General features: G+C 38.8%; 1 protein-coding gene across 2 annotated transcripts in view; it reads left to right on the forward strand.

Moving 5' to 3' along the window:
* The first annotated feature begins 2,729 nt into the window (after positions 1-2,729).
* Positions 2,730-18,282, forward strand: part of ITGB7 (integrin subunit beta 7) — a 52,488-nt gene continuing 36,935 nt past the window's right edge. The window contains exons 1-3 of one of the 2 annotated variants that reach the window (XM_087886722.1): positions 2,730-2,909; positions 15,707-15,794; positions 17,897-17,970. In XM_087886722.1, the coding sequence (XP_087742848.1) occupies positions 2,880-2,909; positions 15,707-15,794; positions 17,897-17,970 (192 nt within the window). In that variant the 5' untranslated portion in view covers positions 2,730-2,879. Of the gene's footprint in view, positions 2,910-6,297; positions 6,330-15,706; positions 15,795-17,896; positions 17,971-18,282 lie in introns of those variants that run through there. The other variant, XM_034419145.2, reaches the window with a different exon arrangement.

The raw sequence follows: 18,282 nt of genomic DNA on the forward strand, positions 1-18,282 counted from the left end.
ACTCAGTTCAGCCTACCTTGTTGTTAAGGAAATTTTTATTTTATTTATTAATACCCTGCCTTTATTGTTTTTACAAATAATTCAATGTGGCGAACATACCAAACACACCTTTGCCTCCTATTTTCCCCACAACAACAATCCTGTGAAGTGGGTTGGGCTGAGAGAGAATGATGGGCTCAAGGTCACCCAACTGGTTTACATAGCTAAGACAGGCCTTGAACTCGTGATCTCCTGCTTTCTAGCCTGATGCTTTAACCACTTGACTAGACCAAACTGGCTATATATCAGTCCAATTTTTTTTACTTCTGGTTCTATGGGCGTGGCTTGGTGGGCATGGTGTGGCTTGGTGGGCATGGCAGGGGAAGGATATTGCAAAATCTCCATTCCCACCCCACTCCTGGGGGAAGGATATTGCAAAATCTCCATTCCCACCCCACTCTGGGGCCAGCCAGAGGTGGTATTTGCCGGTTCTCCGAACTACTCAAAATTTCCGCTACTGGTTCTCCAGAACCTGTCAGAACCTGCTGGATTTCACCCCTGCTATATACCCACCTTGATCTCTTAAAGATAGATAGATAAAGCTAACAAATTAATTAATAAAAATAAACATGCTTCTAAATATAAGCCCATTCTGTGGCATTAAGGCAGACCTGAATAGTGATACCCTCTATGTATTTTTTAAGCAATATCTTCCATATTGTGTTAAATTTATATTTACTGACAAAGAAATAAAGGGAGATTTTTGTTGTTGTTAGTTGTGAAGTTGTGTCCGACCCATCGTGGCCCCATGGACAACGTTCCTCTAGGCCTTCCTGTCCTCTACCATCCTCTGTAGTCCATTTAAGCTCATGCCTACTGCTTCAGTGACTCCAGACAAGGAATTTGTCTTTGGTGCATATGCTCTCAGTGTTCATAAAAAGAAAAGATACATTCATTAAGAATCATAAGGTACATGATAGTCATAGGGTACAAATAAGCAATCAAATCAAATCAATGTCGGCTGGCGACCCCTAGGGGGAAAGCCTTCTCTGTGGGGGCACCTACCGTCTGGAATGAGCTCCCCCCAGAGATACGGAGGATCCCGGATCTGCGCACCTTCCGCCGCGCTGTGAAGACTCTTTTATTCCATCAAGCAGGCTTGGCCTAATCTCCTCCCTCTTTTAATATGTAAATTTTAATCTGTTCTTAAATTATTGGGGTATTTTAATTTGTCTGGGCCAAAATGATTTAATTTGATTTTAACTGGTTTTTAAATTTTTGTATTTATGTATTTTATTGTTTGGCTGTTCACCGCCCTGAGTCCTTCGGGAGTAGGGCGGTATACAAATCAAATAAACTAACTAACTAACTAACTAAATCATACTAGGAAACTATCAATATAAATCATAAGGATACAGCAACAAGTTACAGTCATACAGTCATAAGTGGGAGGGGATGGGTGATAGGAACTGTGAGAAGATTAATAGTAATAGTAATGCAGACTTAGTGAATAGTTTGACAGTTTGAGAGAATTATTTGTTTAGCAGAGTGATGGCATTTGGGAAAAAACTGTTCTTGTGTCTAGTTGTCTTGGTGTGTAGTGCTCTATAGCGTCGTTTTGAGGGTAGGAGTTGAAACAGTTTATGTCCAGGATGTGAGGGGTCTGCAAATATTTTCACAGCCCTCTTTTTGACTCGTGCAGTATACAGGTCCTTAATGGAAGGCAGGTTGGTAGTAAATGTTGTTTCTGCAGTTCTAATTATCTTCTGAAGTCTGTGTCTGTCTTGTTGGGTTGCAGAACCAAACCAGACAGTTATAGAGGTGAAGATGACAGACTCAATAATTCCTCTGTAGAACTGAATCAGTAGAACTGAATCAGCAGCTTCTTGGGCAATTTGAGCTTTCTGAGTTGGCGCAGAAAGAATATACTTTCTTGTGCTTTTTTGATGATGTTTTTGATGTTAGGTGTCCATTTTAGGTCTTGAGATCAATTCCGCCCTCAAAGACTATAATAAAGATGAAATAAAAAAGAGGAAATTGTACATTGGCACAATTGAGATGGTCACAGTGGCTAAGTTTGGGCAGTTTTTAGGAAACACGGGTTGATTTTTTTATATATATATCAGATGGTAAAAAATCAAGTATTGTTTCTTGTCATGGTAATTGCCATAAATATAGCTCCCCCCACCCACTGCTTTCTCATTTTCTAAAATTGTTTAGTTCTTTTGAACCAGGCAGATGAATTTTCTGGGGGAAGGAAAATTGATATACTGAATATAACTGTTGTAGCTGTGGGGAGATTTGATGACATTTCTAGGAAGAATAGGAAGCTATTGGTATTTGCATTATAAGCCTAGAGGTGGATTTGATGGATTATCCTTGCCAGTGACAGACTGCTATTCAACAGGCAAAGCTTTTCACAACCTAGAATTTGCCTGCCTTAAAAAAAAGAAAAACCCGGGTAGCCCCATGTGATCATGAGCTGATAGTTAGCAAAGAGCTTTCTTGATGTCCTCCAGATATGCATATTCCCATCAGCATTGCTAAACCACAGGACCGCAGATTGGGGAAGAGAGATAGTATGGGGCTGTGATAAATCATGCTTCTCCCTTGGCCATGAAAAGCTTCATCTGTTAAACTTCCTCCCATCATCAACTCTTTCTTGTTCTTTGTTCAGCCCTCCGTGGAGCTGGTTCAAGGACAGGGGCGGTCCCTCTGCGTGACCTCTCTGCTTTCTTCTTCTTGCCCATAGAAGATAAGGAAAGATGTATGCACCAGCAGAACTGAGAACTGGAGGAAGTCTCTGATCAACTCGGTTACTGCTCCTTTGAACTAGGAAACAAGTCTTAAGGCTGTTCCTCCATCTGTCCAGGCAGATCCCTCTGTCCCAAGCAGCTCTTATGACCAGGTGTACCAAGGGGTGGAATGTGGTAAGTTCTCCTTGTAATTCTGGTCTGTTTATTTGCTTTTATTTGCAAGGTGTGGACATATATTTTTTTTGAAATTTTTTTAAATTTTTAAACAAAACCTAAAACAAGCATCATCCATTACAATTACGGAAAGTGTGTCAATCGGTTACAAATCTTTTGTGCCTAGTCCCTTATTCATCATTTACAAATTATCTAGTTTTTCATATTTATCACTTTGTTGTATCTCTTCATATTTATTATTCTCATTTATCATTTATTTAACAATAGCATTTTCATCCCCTCAACAAAAAAACCTTTTCATATAATATATTGTTACATTTATTTCATATTTCATTTCCAATATTTTTGTCTCCAACTGAACGGGAGAAGTCAATGCAACTGTTCATCTGCTGTGGGTCGGCTTTTGTACTTTTGAAGGGCATCACTGTTTGAGAAAACCAAAAATGAATTTTTGAGGCAGTGTTTTTCTTCTTTATAAATACTCCATGAAGGGCTGCTATATGCTCACTGCTGTTAATGGCACAGTCGCGCTAGGCAGTAGCTGGCAATCACCCAATGGGGTCCAAAGAAGGAAGGGAAGTACATGCCGATGAATTATCACCTTACTGTAAATCAGTCCCCCTCTCCTCCCCACTCCGCCACTTTCTCTTCCTCTTGACATGTCACACTTTTCAGCTCTGGTGTTTAAGAATGAAAAAGTCTGAGGTTACAGGGACAGTGTCAACACCCTTATACGTAAAGAATATATGACTATTTTAAAGAATGACTTGGCTTCCCAACGCTGTAAATGGTTGATTTCTGAAAAGGAGCCTCCGTGCTTATGAGATACAATATATGCCCACCTGCAGTAATGACATACACTTCGCATCAGTAGGACAGGGTGGAGACTGATCTGAATATGGTTTGTGCACAGTTTTCCCACTTCCAATTATTTAACAAAAGCAGCACGGAAGCATCTGTCCAAATCTTAAATGATTTTGCTGAGATGGAGGAAATTGGAAAGATTCTGAGCTCAGGGAAAAAACAAACAGACATGGCACAGAACAATTTAGGTGTCAAATTCTCATACCAAGCTCTTGCTGAAAAATACACAAGCAATATTCCACAACCTGAATTCTGCCCTGCAAGTTTCTAATACTCTTAGGGTTATAGCACAGGGGTGAAATCCAGCAGGTTCTGACAGCTTCTGGAGAACTGGTAGCAGAAATTTTGAGTAGTTCAGAGACTCGGCAAATACCACCTCTGGCTGACCTCAGAGTGGGGTGGGAATGGAGATTTTGCAGTATCCTTCCCCTGAAGTGAGGTGGGAATGGAGATTTTACAGTATCCTTCCCTTGCCATGCCCACCTAGCCACGCCCACCAAGCCACGCCCACAGAACCAATAGTAAAAATTCACCACTGGTATAGCATATCAAATATCAAATATGTCTAGGTTCAAATCCAACTTTTTTTTTTTTTGCTTGATATTGTTTCTCATTAGGTGGGCCTATAATGCCCAATCAGCTATGAAGTTATCTTCTATTGTTGTGTGGGCGGGTGGGTGTGTCTATGTCTGTATATATTTGAGTGTCCGTGCAAATGCAATTCTGTTCTCTAAATTTGCAGTTGTTTTCCTGTCATTTTTCAAAGATACAATGTGAAGGAAAGCTGTGATTGTTTTCGCAATCAAACTGGATGCTGATATTTCCTGTATCTACTCTTTCAACGCAAAGCCAGCATCTGCAGTTCTTTAGCTTAGTTGTAGTAAGTTCTGTGGAACAGACAAAGAGCTCAATGACTACCTTTGTTCATCAGAGCCTCAATCCATCAACACTCTTAGAGGGCAGCAGGAAACCATACAGCTGGAAGCTGGGCTGTGTGCTTTTACTAACTGGCAGTGGAAATCCCAAACTGCTGTTCTATTTCAAGTAATTTAAAGTGTGAAGTGAGAAGCAGATCTTTTTCTTTGGAAATACCCAGATTCTTCACTGATTTTTTTAGTTTATTGATTTATTGCTTAGAATTAATGTAATAGAACGCAATGGCCCCTCTCTAGTTCTAGGCTAGGATGTCTTTTACCATCAGGAACAGAGGTGGGTTTCAATAGGTTCTGGAGAACCGGTAGTGGAAATTTTGAGTAGTTTGGAGAACTGGCAAATACCACCTATGGTTGGCCCCAGAGTAAGGTGGGAATGGAGATTTTGCAATATCCTTCCCCTAGGAGTGGGAGGGAATGGGGATTTTGCAATATCCTTCCCCTGCCATGCCCACCAAGCCACACCCACAGAACCGGTAGTAGAAAACTTTGAAACCCACCACTGATCAGGAAGTACCACTGTCTTCCCTTTAAAGCACATATCTAGCCTGTTAGCAGCAGATAAATATTTGATCGCTTGACCCTCAAGGGGAAAATACAGACACAATAGAAGATAACTTCTTAACTCAGATTTTTTTGGAGGGGTGACGTAGCTTATGTTTCTTTTCATGGCATCTCTACTTGCTCTTTCCTCTATACCTTCTACTGCAGGGTTTCCCAACCTTGGCAATTTTAAGATGTGTGAACTAGCTAGAGAATCCTAGGAGTCGAAATCCACACATCTTAAAGTTACCATGGTTGGGAAACCCTGTTGTACTGGGTCAGATAGCAAGTTGCTGTCTCTGATTAAAGGAAGAAAATAAAGCATATTGATTCAAACAGGGCAATTATCCACAATTTATTCTAATTCAATTCAATTCAATTCAAATCAGTGGTGAAATCCAATTTTTTTTACTACCAGTTCTGTGGGCGTGGCTTGGTGGACGTGGTGTGGCTTGGCATGGCAGGGGAAGGATACTGCAAAATCTCCATTCCTTCCCCACTCTGGGGCCAGCCAGAGGTGGTATTTGCCAGTTCTCCAAACTGCTGAAAATTTCCGCTACTGGTTCTCCAGAACCTGTCAGAACCTGCTGGATTTCACCCCTTTCAAACCTTTATTTTCAGAGTAAAAACATGTGAACAGGGTTTCCCAATCTTGGCAATTTTAAAATGTGTGAACTAGTTGGAGAATCCTGGGAGTTGAAATCCACACAGCTTAAAGTTGCCATGGTTGGGAAACCCTGTTGTACTGGGTCAAATAGCGAGTTGCTGTCTATCTCTGATTAAAGAAGAAAATAAAGCATATTGATTCAAACAGGGCAATTATCCACAATTTATTCTAATTCAATTCAATTCAAACCTTTATTGTCAGATTACAACATGTGTACAATGAGATTGGCTGAGCCTCCTTTCGTGCACGCACACACCCTTCATGCTCTGGAGTGACCTCCTGAGTGAGGTTTTCTAGAAATTTGAACAGAGGAAGCACGAGAAAAGAAACTTGATTTAAGTTTCTTTTGCTTGACGAATAGTAAGAACACAACAGGATTTACTTCTGCTGTAACTAAAGCAACAAGGAGATGTGGTGAGTGACTTAGGGTAAACCCAACTGGATGTATTTGACAAAGTGTGTTTGGGGTATGGAAAGAACCCTCTTTCCTTACAAGCCAAGCATTTCTTTGGAATAATATTTGGGACCTTTTGAGTTTGACTCTATTTGGCTTACATCGACTAAATGATCAGAATTACAGTTTTCAAAGATGAACTTGCTTTCACAGAAATAGGCAGATTTGCTTAGCTGAATGTGGAGACGTAAAGTGAAAAATCATGATATTTTTCTCTTGTGAAATATTCATCTATCTTCAGGGAGGATCTCATTTTTACTCAATCGTTATTCATTTTACTTGTTGTGTATGAAGTCATTTTAGAGATAAAGAAGAGGAGTAATGATGTGGTAGGACTTATGCTTCCATCATGCCAAAGAGTTTTGTTCCGGGCAATTTTGGAGTCACACAGACAGTAGATAACAGGAACGAGAAGAAGTAATTATCCGTTTCCACGTACTGCTTCAAGATCAAAAGATCACATCTTCCATTTCACCCATTTAATCATCCTGTCACTTCAAAATCAGGATGATAAAATGAGGAACGCTGTCATTGGACAGCTCTTTCTATCCTTTCCCCAGTACTGACACATAATGATAATAGCGTCAGATAGATCTCTGTTTTTGAAAAAGGGTATTTCATTTTTCTCACAGCAGTTTTCATAAACAATGCTTCATAATGGAAGTAGGATGGTTTCTGCTGCCTGTACATTTTCTCATTCCCAAAACATCTTCTCTGGTTTTCCACTCATTTAGCAAAGTTAATTTTTTTTTGTTTGTTTCCAGAGATTCAAATCATATTTAGATGCCTAAATATCTCCTGGGGCTTCACTGCTTTTGAAAACAGCAGGGACAGATTGAACACGTTCCACGTGACTATTCAAAGTGCAATATTTCACCTTTGTGTTCCCAGGTTTAAATAAACAAAATAATCTAGCAAACCCAGTTGTGGATCAGAACCCCATAAAAGGTCGGGACAAGTTCCTGTTGCAAAATATAACAAGGTGGGCATTGCATGCTGACAATGGCTGACTGACCTTGCAGAAATTCAGAAGCCAAGGAGGGCTGATTCTGGTTAGTCCTGAATGGGACTGCCAGGAAATACAAGGGCTATAAGGCAGTGATATAAGAGTTATACAGAATATAACCTATCTTGAGCTTGCAAGCATGGGGGCAGCAGCACAAGAGTGAGGGGTATTTAAAAAAAAGCAAGAAATGGCACTGTGATGCAAGCCACACCTTTTTTTTTTTGATTAGATTAACAGAGTTGGAAGAGATCTTGTAGGTCATTTAGTCCAACCCCCTGCCCAAGCTGGAGACCCTACACCATTTCTGACAAATGGCAGTCCAATCTCTTCTTGAAAGCCTTCAGTGATGAAACTCCCACAACTTCCGAAGGCAAGCTGCTCCATTGGTTGATTGTTCTCATTGTCAGAAAAATTCTCCTTATTTCTAGGTTGAATTTCTTGATCAGTTTCAATCCATTATTTCTTGTCTGGCCTTCAGGTACCTTGGAAAATAGCTTGACCTCTTCCTCTCTGTGGCAGCCGCTGAAATATTGGAACACTGCTATCATGTCTCCCCTGGTCCTTCTTTTCACTAGACTAGTGAATGCTCAGTTCCTGTAACCGTTCTTCATATGCTTTAGTCTCCAGTCCCCTAATCATCCTGGTTGCTCTTCTCTGCACTTTTTCTAGAGTCTCAACATCTTTTTTATAGTGTGGTGACCAAAACTGGATACAGTATTCTAGGTGTGATCTTACTAAGGCTTTATAGAGTGATATTAGTACCTCACTTGATCTTGATTGTATCCCTCTATTAATGCAATTTAGGATTGCATTGGCTTTTTTGGCTGCCGCTGCACACTGCTAGCTCATATTTAATTGGTTATCCACTAAGACTCCAAGATCCCTCTCACAGTTACTGCTATTAAGCGTGGTTTCACCCAGTCTATATGTGTACTTTTGGTTTTTCTTGCCTAAGTGTAAGACTACTTTTCTCTACATTGAATTTCATTTTGTTAGATAGGGCCCAGTGCTCAAGTGTCAAGATCCATCTGGATCCTGAGCCTATCTTCTAGGCTGTTAGCTATTCCTGCCAGTTAGTATCATCTGCAAATTTGGTAAGTTCCCCTTCTATTCCTTCATCTAAGTTGTTTATGAAGATATTGAAGAGTACTGGGTCTAAGATGGAACCTTGTGGTACCCCACTGCTTACTTCCCTCCATGTAGATGTAGATCCATTAAGGACTACTCATTGAGTACAGTTTGTCAGCCAGTTACGAATCCATCTGATGGTGATGCTATCTATCCCACTTTTTTCTAGCTTACCAAGAAGTAGGTTGTGGTCTACTTTGTCGAAGGCCTTGCTGAAGTCTAAGTATATTATGTCCACAGTATTTTGCTGGTCTACTAATTTAGTCACTATGTTGAAGAATGAAATAAGATTGGTTTGGCATGATCTGTTTTTAAGAAACCCATGCTGACTGCTAGTTATTACTTTACTCGTTTCTAGATGTTGGCAAATCTGTTTTTTTATTATCTTTTCCAGTATCTTCCTGGGTATTGAAGTTAGGCTGATTGGTCTGTAGTTTCCGGAGTCTGTTTTTTCCCCCTTTTTTGAAGATGGGAACCATATCAGCTCTTTTCCAGTCCTCTGGTAGTTCCCTGGTGCTCCAGGATTTTTGAAAGATGTGGTACAGTGGTTCTGAGATGACATCTGCCAGTTCCTTTAGAACTCTGGGATGCAATCCATCAGGTCTCAGTGATTTGTATTCATCAAGATCAGACAGGTGTTCTCTTACTATTTTTTATTGCTTATTTTAACTTTTATTTATAGTCTGTCTTTTACAGTTATGTTTTTGGTAGGTTGGGCTATAGTTTCTTTTTGCGTGAAGACCGATGCAAAGAATGAGTTAAACAGCTCTGTTTTCTCTCTCTTGTCTGTTACTTCCTTGCCGTCTTCTCTTTTTAGTGGACCAACTGTCTTCTTGATTTCTTTTCTTGTTATTTATACGTTGGAAGAAACTTTTTTTATTATCTTTGACTTTTGTTGCAAGTCTTCGTTCATTCTGAGCCTTTGCTTTCCTGACTTCATCTTTTCAGATTCTGGCTATCTGCTGATATTCTGCCTTAGTTGTGTGTCCCTTTTTCCAATTTTTGTAATTGTCCTTTTTTTCTTTCGATTTGTCAGATCTTTGTGCAGCCATGCTGGTTTCTTCTTGGAATTCTTGTTTTTCTTTCTCAGTGGTATTGTGCTGGTCTGGGCTTTTATGATCATATTTTTCAGAGTTTCCCAAGATTTTTGAGTTGTTTCCCCCTTTAGGATTTTCATCCAAGGAATCTTTCCCAAGTTCTCTCTGAGTTTATTAAAATCAGCTCTTTTAAAATCTAAGACTCTGTATCTAAGACTTTTGTATGAGTGGAACTTGCACTACAATGCCACATCCCTCTCTTGACTTCTTTTCCAAAGGAATTGAAGGCAGGACAAGAAGCAATGGATGGAAACTAACCAAAGAGAGAAACAACCTAGATTAGGCAATGGTCGGATAAGAGGCAGCTGAGCCTGCTGAATGGGGTGTAACACACATCTCAGAAGACCCTCCTAGTTTCTTGAACTGCAAAGATGAGTTTCAGCATTTATGCTTGATGTTATGAACCTAGGGCAAGGGGACTTACAAAGAACAAATCTTATGATAAAGGCAGCTTTGCATGAATATTTATTAATCATCCTTTCATCTGTTCTAAGCCCCAAACTAAGAAAAAAAAAAGCCAAGCAAAGCCATTCATAAAATGTATGATCACTATTTATTTTATTTATTTATTAAAATTTTATGCCACCCATCTGCCCTATAATATGACTCTGGGCGTTTTATCTACCATTTATATCACCGTTTTAATCTCCAGATACACTGACCCTAAAAAGATTCCAAATTTCCCAGCCAGCATAATCAAAAGCTGGCCCATCATATTTTGAGGCACGTGATTAGATTATTTTTTAAAAAATGAGTAGGATTCAGAAAGCACTATCTCTGAAAGCTGGTGAAATTTTAAAGGATGGATAGTATGCTTAAATACTATTAATTTCAAAAAGGCATAAATCAAAATCCAAGCAAGATGTGTTTGCACTTTATATCTAGCGGCAGAAAATGTAAATTAATCCCAGGTGGGGGAGAAAAAAGAGGAAAGGGGCAGAAGAAACCTTTTTTGAACAAAATGTTCTATATAATGTTAAAAGCATCATCATCCACCTATAATGCCTCACTGGGTGATGAATAATAATCATATAAACTCTTTTTGTCCTAATTTTTTCTATATTTTTCTTCCAGGTCTTTTAATCTGTAGATTCTATTAATTCATCATCATTTAAAATGATTTCCTTTTTTGTTTTTCTGCCTGAAGCATTATTACTGAACTTTGAAGTCTATAGTATCTTTGTAAATAATAAACTTGTATATGTTTATTTGAAAAGAATTTGCTTTAATCTAATAGGTCGCCAAAGGTGAAATAATTTGATGTTATCCTTAAAGGACTATTTGAAAATGGCTCTCAAACCACAGAGAACTATATGTGGCTACATTTTGTGTCTGAAATTAATATATATACAAACAACAATGAGTTTTAATTTCAGACCTAAAACAAACAAACAAACCCAACCCTGATATATGTTGAATCTTCTTGGTCTGGAAATATCGTCACACCCCTCTGTTTTTTATGCCACAACAGGTGTGAGCTGTGGTATCATCTGTTACCATCCACTAACCTCAAGCAAAATACTTATCGGAAAGCCAATACAACGGAAATTAACACCAAAAGCAGTTTTAGCTGAGCTTTTAGGCATGTATTTATAGAGTCTTCAGAACCACACCGTGCATCATTTCCCAACCTGGGCAAACTCAAAGATTTCTGCATTGCTTCAGATGAATTGAATCTACATTGCTCGTTTATTATCTACTAAATGGCAGAAGGATAGCAGTTTAAATGATAAAATGTATGTTTTTTTTTATAATGACAACAGCACTGTCATGCCATAGTGTAAAGTCCTTCATAAGTTTTTTTTTTAAAAAAGGACAAAAAGGATTTAACAGAATAACAAAGTTGGAAGGGACCTTGGAGGAGTCTCCTGCTCAAGCAGGAAACCTAATACCATTTCAAACAAATGATTGTCCAGTTTTTTTCTTGAAGGACTTCCAGTGATGGAGCAACCACAACTTCTGGAGGCAAGCAGTTCCACTGATTAATTTTTCTAACTGTAAAAGGTTAAGGTTCCTGTATACTTGCTCTCTATAGGGTTGCTGCCATATGTATATAGACCAACGTCTAAACAATTGGTGCTTCTCTGACTCACTCCAAAACCCAGATTTTAGAATCCAGAGCTTTGATTTAATTCCTTTTTCTTCGCAACTTGGCATCCTTTATTCGCTCCCTCTTTAAACAAAATCCACATAGTCCCCGGTTTTGTATAGTTCTATTACACTTTCAGGTTTTGTAGGTTATCTCTTTCTTTCATCTTTATTTAAAGGAATCCTTTACCTTTAAAAGACATTTTTGCAAATTCAGCCTACTGTATTGTTTCCTGTCGAGTAGGGTGGGGCAGGAAAAGCAAGCGATGGCTGTTAAATCACTTCTTTTACAGTCACATATTTACCTGTAGATAAGATTCATGACATAAGGGGAGAATTAATTTCTGAGGGTGCTTTTATAAGAGTTGGGCTGGGTTGTTTTTTTGTTTTTGTTTTGTTTTTTTGTTTCCAAACAAGCTTGGAGAAGAACAATTGAATTCTGCTTCCTTCTGATTAGTTAGTCAGACAAATTACTTATACGCCTTTGGAAACACAACAATATTGGGACTGATAGGAGAAGTGGTTTATTGGTCTATGCTTTGCAAATCTTCATCCTTAAAGAGGCTGCATTACATTTTAAATTAATGTTGGTGAAATGGTTCTTATGTCTATGCACAGGGCAACTGGTCATTCTTCTATATTGAAATGCTAGCTGTTCTTAAAAGATATGTCCCTTTCATTTCATTGCAGCCCATCACTTCTTGTGAGATGGCCAGCTATATAATGAAATAAATAAATCAATCCCAGAAGCAGCCAATAGATTAGCTAATGGTTAATGGTGCTTTCAAAAACTTTTGAAAAGTTACAAACGAAATGTATATAATTTGCCAAAGATAATGGCAATACACTGAGAGTAGAATATCTGTTATGTTCTCTGGACTAGATGCATTGGCTTACCTCAGAAACCCATACTTTTGAATATATTAGACAATTTTTTTAAAAAAAGATTAAATCAACAATTCAGTTTCACTGACAATTTAAAACTTGACGCAATTAAACATAGTTCATATAAATACTGGGATAGAGATTTGGAACTTCCTCTCTTAAACAATTTATAGTTTCAGACTTTTAACAATGTGAAATATATTTCCTATGATTCCAAAATGAAATTTATTTATCAAAATATTTTTTCCATATTTATTGGATCCCTCAGGGATGTTTTAGAAGTTTAGTTACCCTCTTTATCTTGTAGATAAAATAAATTTGAAGATACATTAATATGCATGGTTTGGTTGCTTAACAGTAGTTGGGTATTCTTATTATGAATCAGATATCTGGAAAGGAATTAAAGGTTAAGGATGCTAATATTGTGTTAAACTATATTCCCAAAATTTAAAATTCTTCAGTTCAGAATTTTGTGTATGCTATGCCTGGATTGTTGCTTATAAAATCAAGTGTTGCTAGAGTAACATTTGTGTAGCCAAAATCAGCTGAACAGTGTGGCATCCTTTGACTTTGTATCTTTTTTGATGTAAAGGAAAGACTCGACAATATAAAACCGAGATTCAATGTGTTGTTTAAAAATAGAATTGTAGCAATGTTCACAGAATTGTAATAATTGTTATTTGACTTGAACCTCTTTCAATTTTTAATTTCCTCTTTTAAAACTTGTATTTCTACTGCATATTTCGCTTCTGTTTTGCAGTCCTAGCAAGGCAAAGAAATAATAATTTTAAGAAATTGTCACTGCACTATGGACTAATCCTTTTTGCAGAAAAGAAATGGGTGTGTTGAAGTAACAGATTTGGAAACTTGGTAGTGTGGTTCATGGGAAATGAGAGAAGTTTCCATTTCCAGCCAGAACCTTGTAGTTGTGGAGGCAATTCCAGAAATTGTTTTTATTAATCTGATTTTTGACTCTTGGGACAAGAACTCTAAATACAGTGCAATCCTTGATATGCAGAATACAATTCTCTTACTGATAATTGTGGGTTTGGTGAAGTTATAAATCATGTAACAGACCTTTTATTTAGCACATATATCCATGCAGTTCAAGCACTGCAAAAGAGATCCAAATGTTTTTCAGCATTCTTTATAAAACAGGGAAAGGGAATACTTTTCTGGTTGAGTATTGGAAACTGTGAAGAGAAGCCAACTCAGCAGATGATAATTGTATCTTTTAAGTGCTTAAATATGTTTGCTTTGCTACTCTTAAAGGAGCACCCTGTGTTTATTTTGAGGAAAATGCAGCACTTTTGCAGAGCGGAAAATAAATCAAAAATTTAATCTGGTGAATATTTTAGTTGCTTTGATTTTATGGGGTCCCTCCCCCCTAAATTTACTTATTTATGTGAGAATTGTTTTAAGTATGCATATATGGTACTTCTGGGTTGGTTTTAAAATTTTGTTTTGTTTCTACTTTGTGGGATGTTGAGCAACGATTTAGCTAATTTTTATCTGCAGAAAAAAAAATCACTTCTTTCCAAAAATACTTTGAGTAGAAACAGTTAGGGTGGGGCATTTTTTTTTTTTAGCTTTGATTTTCTTTGACCCAAGTCGTAAGAATAACTTTCCATTATATTTCCTAACTCTATCTATGAAGAAAATGACTCAAAGCAGGCAAGTCACTTGTTTAAAATGTATATTTTGACTCATTATGTTGTGCAGAAAAAAAGATGTTGAAATGCAGTTCTGCATCATTTCATTAATTTCCCAGGGTATTAAAGTTGAACTGGGTGGCACAGTGATTAGATTGTAGTATTGCAGGCAACCTCTGGTTTACTCCTAGGAGTTGGATCCTGACCAGCTCAAGGTTGACTCAGACTTCCATCTTTCTGAGATTACTAAAATGAGGATCCAAATTTTGAGGGACAATGTGCTGACTCTGTAAACTGCCCAGAGAGGGCTGTAAAACACTGTGGAGGATATATAAGTGCTATTGCTATTAAAGTTTTTTATTTTTTATTTTATTTATTTATTTGTCGAATACGTATTAGATAATATATTTTGCTCAAAAAAATAAAGGGAACACAAGCAGAAGACATCCGAGAGCTGAATGAATGAAATAGCCTTATTAAATACTTTGTTCATTACATACAGTAGTTTATACACTGCTCAAACAACTAAAGGGAACACAAAACTACTGTACGTAAAGAACAAAGTATTTAATAAGGCTATTTCATTCATTCAGATCTCGGATGTCTTCTGCTTGTGTTCCCTTTATTTTTTTGAGAGTGTATATTAGTATAAGCATAAATTGAATAGATAAAAGGAATACAATTAAAGGGAATATGGCAATGAATAAGCATGAATATGGCTCTACTGTGAGTTAATTCATACAAAGGATGCAACAGCACTTAAAAACCCCTTCTATTCTATAGCAATTGACCTCATAAGCCCAATGCTTTTTTCGCACTATGGTCTTCTGGGTGGCAGCAGAGAGAATATTGTATGTATGCAACGGTTAGGAGAGAGAGAGGGGAGGGAGGAAAGAAAGGAGAGAGAGAGATGGAGAGAGAGAGACAGAGACAGAGAGAGAGAGAGAGGGAGAGAGAGAGAGATCTCACAATAACTTGTGAATCTTTGCATTTCCAGCTTGTAAATATATTCATGGATCTCAAAATGGGACAGGTAAATTCTTAGGAAGCTACCATAGCTGAAATTGGGTCCCTTTATTTATAAATCATATCTATAAAGCCAACCAAGTCAAAACATCTTTAGTCTCTTTGGATAGGACAATTTGGCTGTCTAATCCAACATAGCCAACTTTGATTGGCAAGTTTTCAAGCAGAGATTTTTTTTTTTAATTTCACAACTTTGATACTTTACTTTAAAAAAAAAAATCTCTTTAGACCTGCCATGGATTGGACTTGGGACTTTTATATGCAAAGCACATGTTCAACCACTAGATCTTAGATCCTCCCCCAAGCTTCTACTGTGACAGTGATTTTAACATCTTGTTCTTTGGGTGAGGAAGAAAGCCATTTTAAAAAAATCTCTCTTTGTCTTCTTCTTCTTTTCTTTCTCTTCCTCACTCCCTTTTCTTTCTTTCTTTCCCCTTCCTTCCTCTGCTTTCCAGGCCATGCTTTCTGATGGATGGACTGTGAGCCTTGGGATTCTGCTTATGCTCCAAGGAATGACGTGTGGGGAGAAGATAGCAGAAACTGGTAATGTGTGGGGACCCGTGTGGAGAGATAGAGTTCCAAACTTTGTCCATATTGTAGTTCTGTACTGATTTGCTTTCCCAACTTTTTCCACTCACAAAGTAGTCCAACATGCATTGACTTAATTGTATGTATCTGTTCTGGATTCAGTGAAACCTGCATCCATGCAGTGGCACTGGCCTGAGCTTGGCATCAGGGGTGAAATCCAGCAGGTTCTTGCAGGTTCTGGAGAACCGGTAGTGTAAATTTTGAGCAGTTCAGAGAACTGGCAAATACTACTTCTGGCTGGCCCCAGAGTGGGGAAGTAATGGGGATTTTGCAGTATCCTTCCCCTGGAGTGGGGAGAGAATGGGGATTTTGCAGTATCCTTCTCCTGGAGTGGGGTGGGAATGGGGATTTTGCAGTATCCTTCCCCTGGAGTGTGAATGGAGATTTTGCAGTATCCTTCCCCTGGAGTGGGGAGGGAATGGAGATTTTGCAGTATCCTTCCCCTGCCAAGCCCACCAAGCCACACCACACCATGCCCACCAAGCCACGCCCACAGAACCAGTAGTAAAAAAAATTGGATTTCACCACTGCTTGGCATCCATTGTTTATTCAGGTGACTTAGAGATTTCCAAGATGGAAAAGTCATATTGAAAGAAATGGTCAGGAAAGACTGTCAGCAAACTGGGGTAATTGTCAGATATATTGGCCGTGGATAACTTTTGCATTATTATTGTATTGTACCATTATTGTATTTCGAAGGAGAGGAATTAAGAATCGGAAAAGCAGAAAGACTAGAGAATCTAGGAAAGAGTCTAGGGAGGCTTTAATGAAAGGCCCCTCTAATGACCCATGGGCCACTGAGACATGCATGACATTTTTGTTGTACACCACCAGAGTGGGTTGCTTTGTGAGATGGGCAGCGGCATAAATTGGACAACTAAATAATTCACACATTCATTTGATGAGTGACTTGAATGCTAAACAATGAAATCTTTTCAAAGGCAGATTTCTACTTGCAAACCTCCCTTGGCGATCTGGACCCTGTCACCAGCGATAGATTGGTCGATTTCATGCAAATTATCCCGGTTATCATTTAAGTTTTTATTTTCAATATCCTGAAAGATGGAGATTCCTCTTCTTCCTCTTCTTCTTCTTTTTTTAAAGATACCGGGATGAGAAAAATGAACAAGTTTTTTTTTTTTTTTTTTGACAAACTTATACTTGACTGTCTGACAGGATTTATCCCAGAATGAACTAATTACTCACACACCCATGATATAGATCAGGAGTCTCCAACCTTGGTAATTTTAAAACTTGTGGACTTCAACTCCTAGAATTCCTCAGCCAGCAAATTCTGGGAGTTGAAGTCCACAAGTCTTAAAGTTGCCAAGGTTGGAGACCCCTGATATGGATGATGTAAACATGTAACATAAATATATACAAACCCTTGAAATTCAAGTCGGTGCCAGGCAGCAGTCTTAAAAGGGCCACTCTTTACTAGTCCAGCTTGCCACTAGACCCAGGGGTCAGCAACCTGCCGCTCTGAAGCCACATATGGCTCTTTCACCCCTTTGCTGTGGCTCCCTTTCATTCAAAATATGTGTCACAATTGCCAATGTGCGACACCCACTGGCACGCGATTTATTGAGCTTTTCAACCCCCGGTAGGCCAACCATGGATAAATCCAAGAAAAGTTTCAGAAGAAAACAGAACTTTTAATTCAATTACATATGCTAGTTTTGTGGCCGCTCAAGAAATAGTCAGACACGGGAAGGGTTTTGTGGCTCCCGGTGTTTTCTTTTCTGTGGGAAATGGGTCCAAATGGCTCTTTGAGTGTTGAAGGTTGCAGACCCCTGCACTAGCCGAATATTGAAAATCCTGTTGGGCAGCCCCATTCAATCCATTTTCCAAGGGGGTGGCTTTACCCTAGTGCACCTGACAAGATCGTCACTTTAGAGCTTGTTCGAGAAGTGGATCCAAAGGAGGAGACGGGATCTGTGCAACCTTATGGATTTTTGGAAAGTAGAATGAGGAAGGGAGAACAGGAGAGAGAGGAAGGAAGACTCGGTGGGGAGAACGACAGGCTTCATTGTGGTCGCTTTGTGTTTCCTTTTCAGGATCCTGCCAGCCTCAGCCTTCCTGCCATGAGTGCATTCAGTCCCACCCCAGTTGTGCCTGGTGCAAGCAGCCGGTGAGTCCTCAGTCTCGTGAGCCTCTCTTGCCATTTGTTCCCCTCCCTGTCCCGTTTCCAACACCACCTTAGAGGGACTCGGAATCCATTTGGTCTAAGAGCAGCATCAAGAGCTGAAAGATGTGGGTATCTTATCTTGTGGCTAAGAGGGTAGTCTGCAACACTCTCTTCTCTAGCCAGCTAAGAGGTGATGAAGAGACAATACATTTCTAGCAACCTGAAGCCGGAACATTATGTTACCTGAACCTGCTGCCTTTGTGCTTTGTATCTCTTCCTTCCCAGTAACTGGTTGATTCGCCCCCTTGAGTAGTC

Source organism: Pantherophis guttatus, chromosome 2, assembly GCF_059756535.1.
Source record: "Pantherophis guttatus breed Tessera chromosome 2, ASM5975653v1, whole genome shotgun sequence".
NCBI lineage: Eukaryota > Metazoa > Chordata > Lepidosauria > Squamata > Colubridae > Pantherophis > Pantherophis guttatus.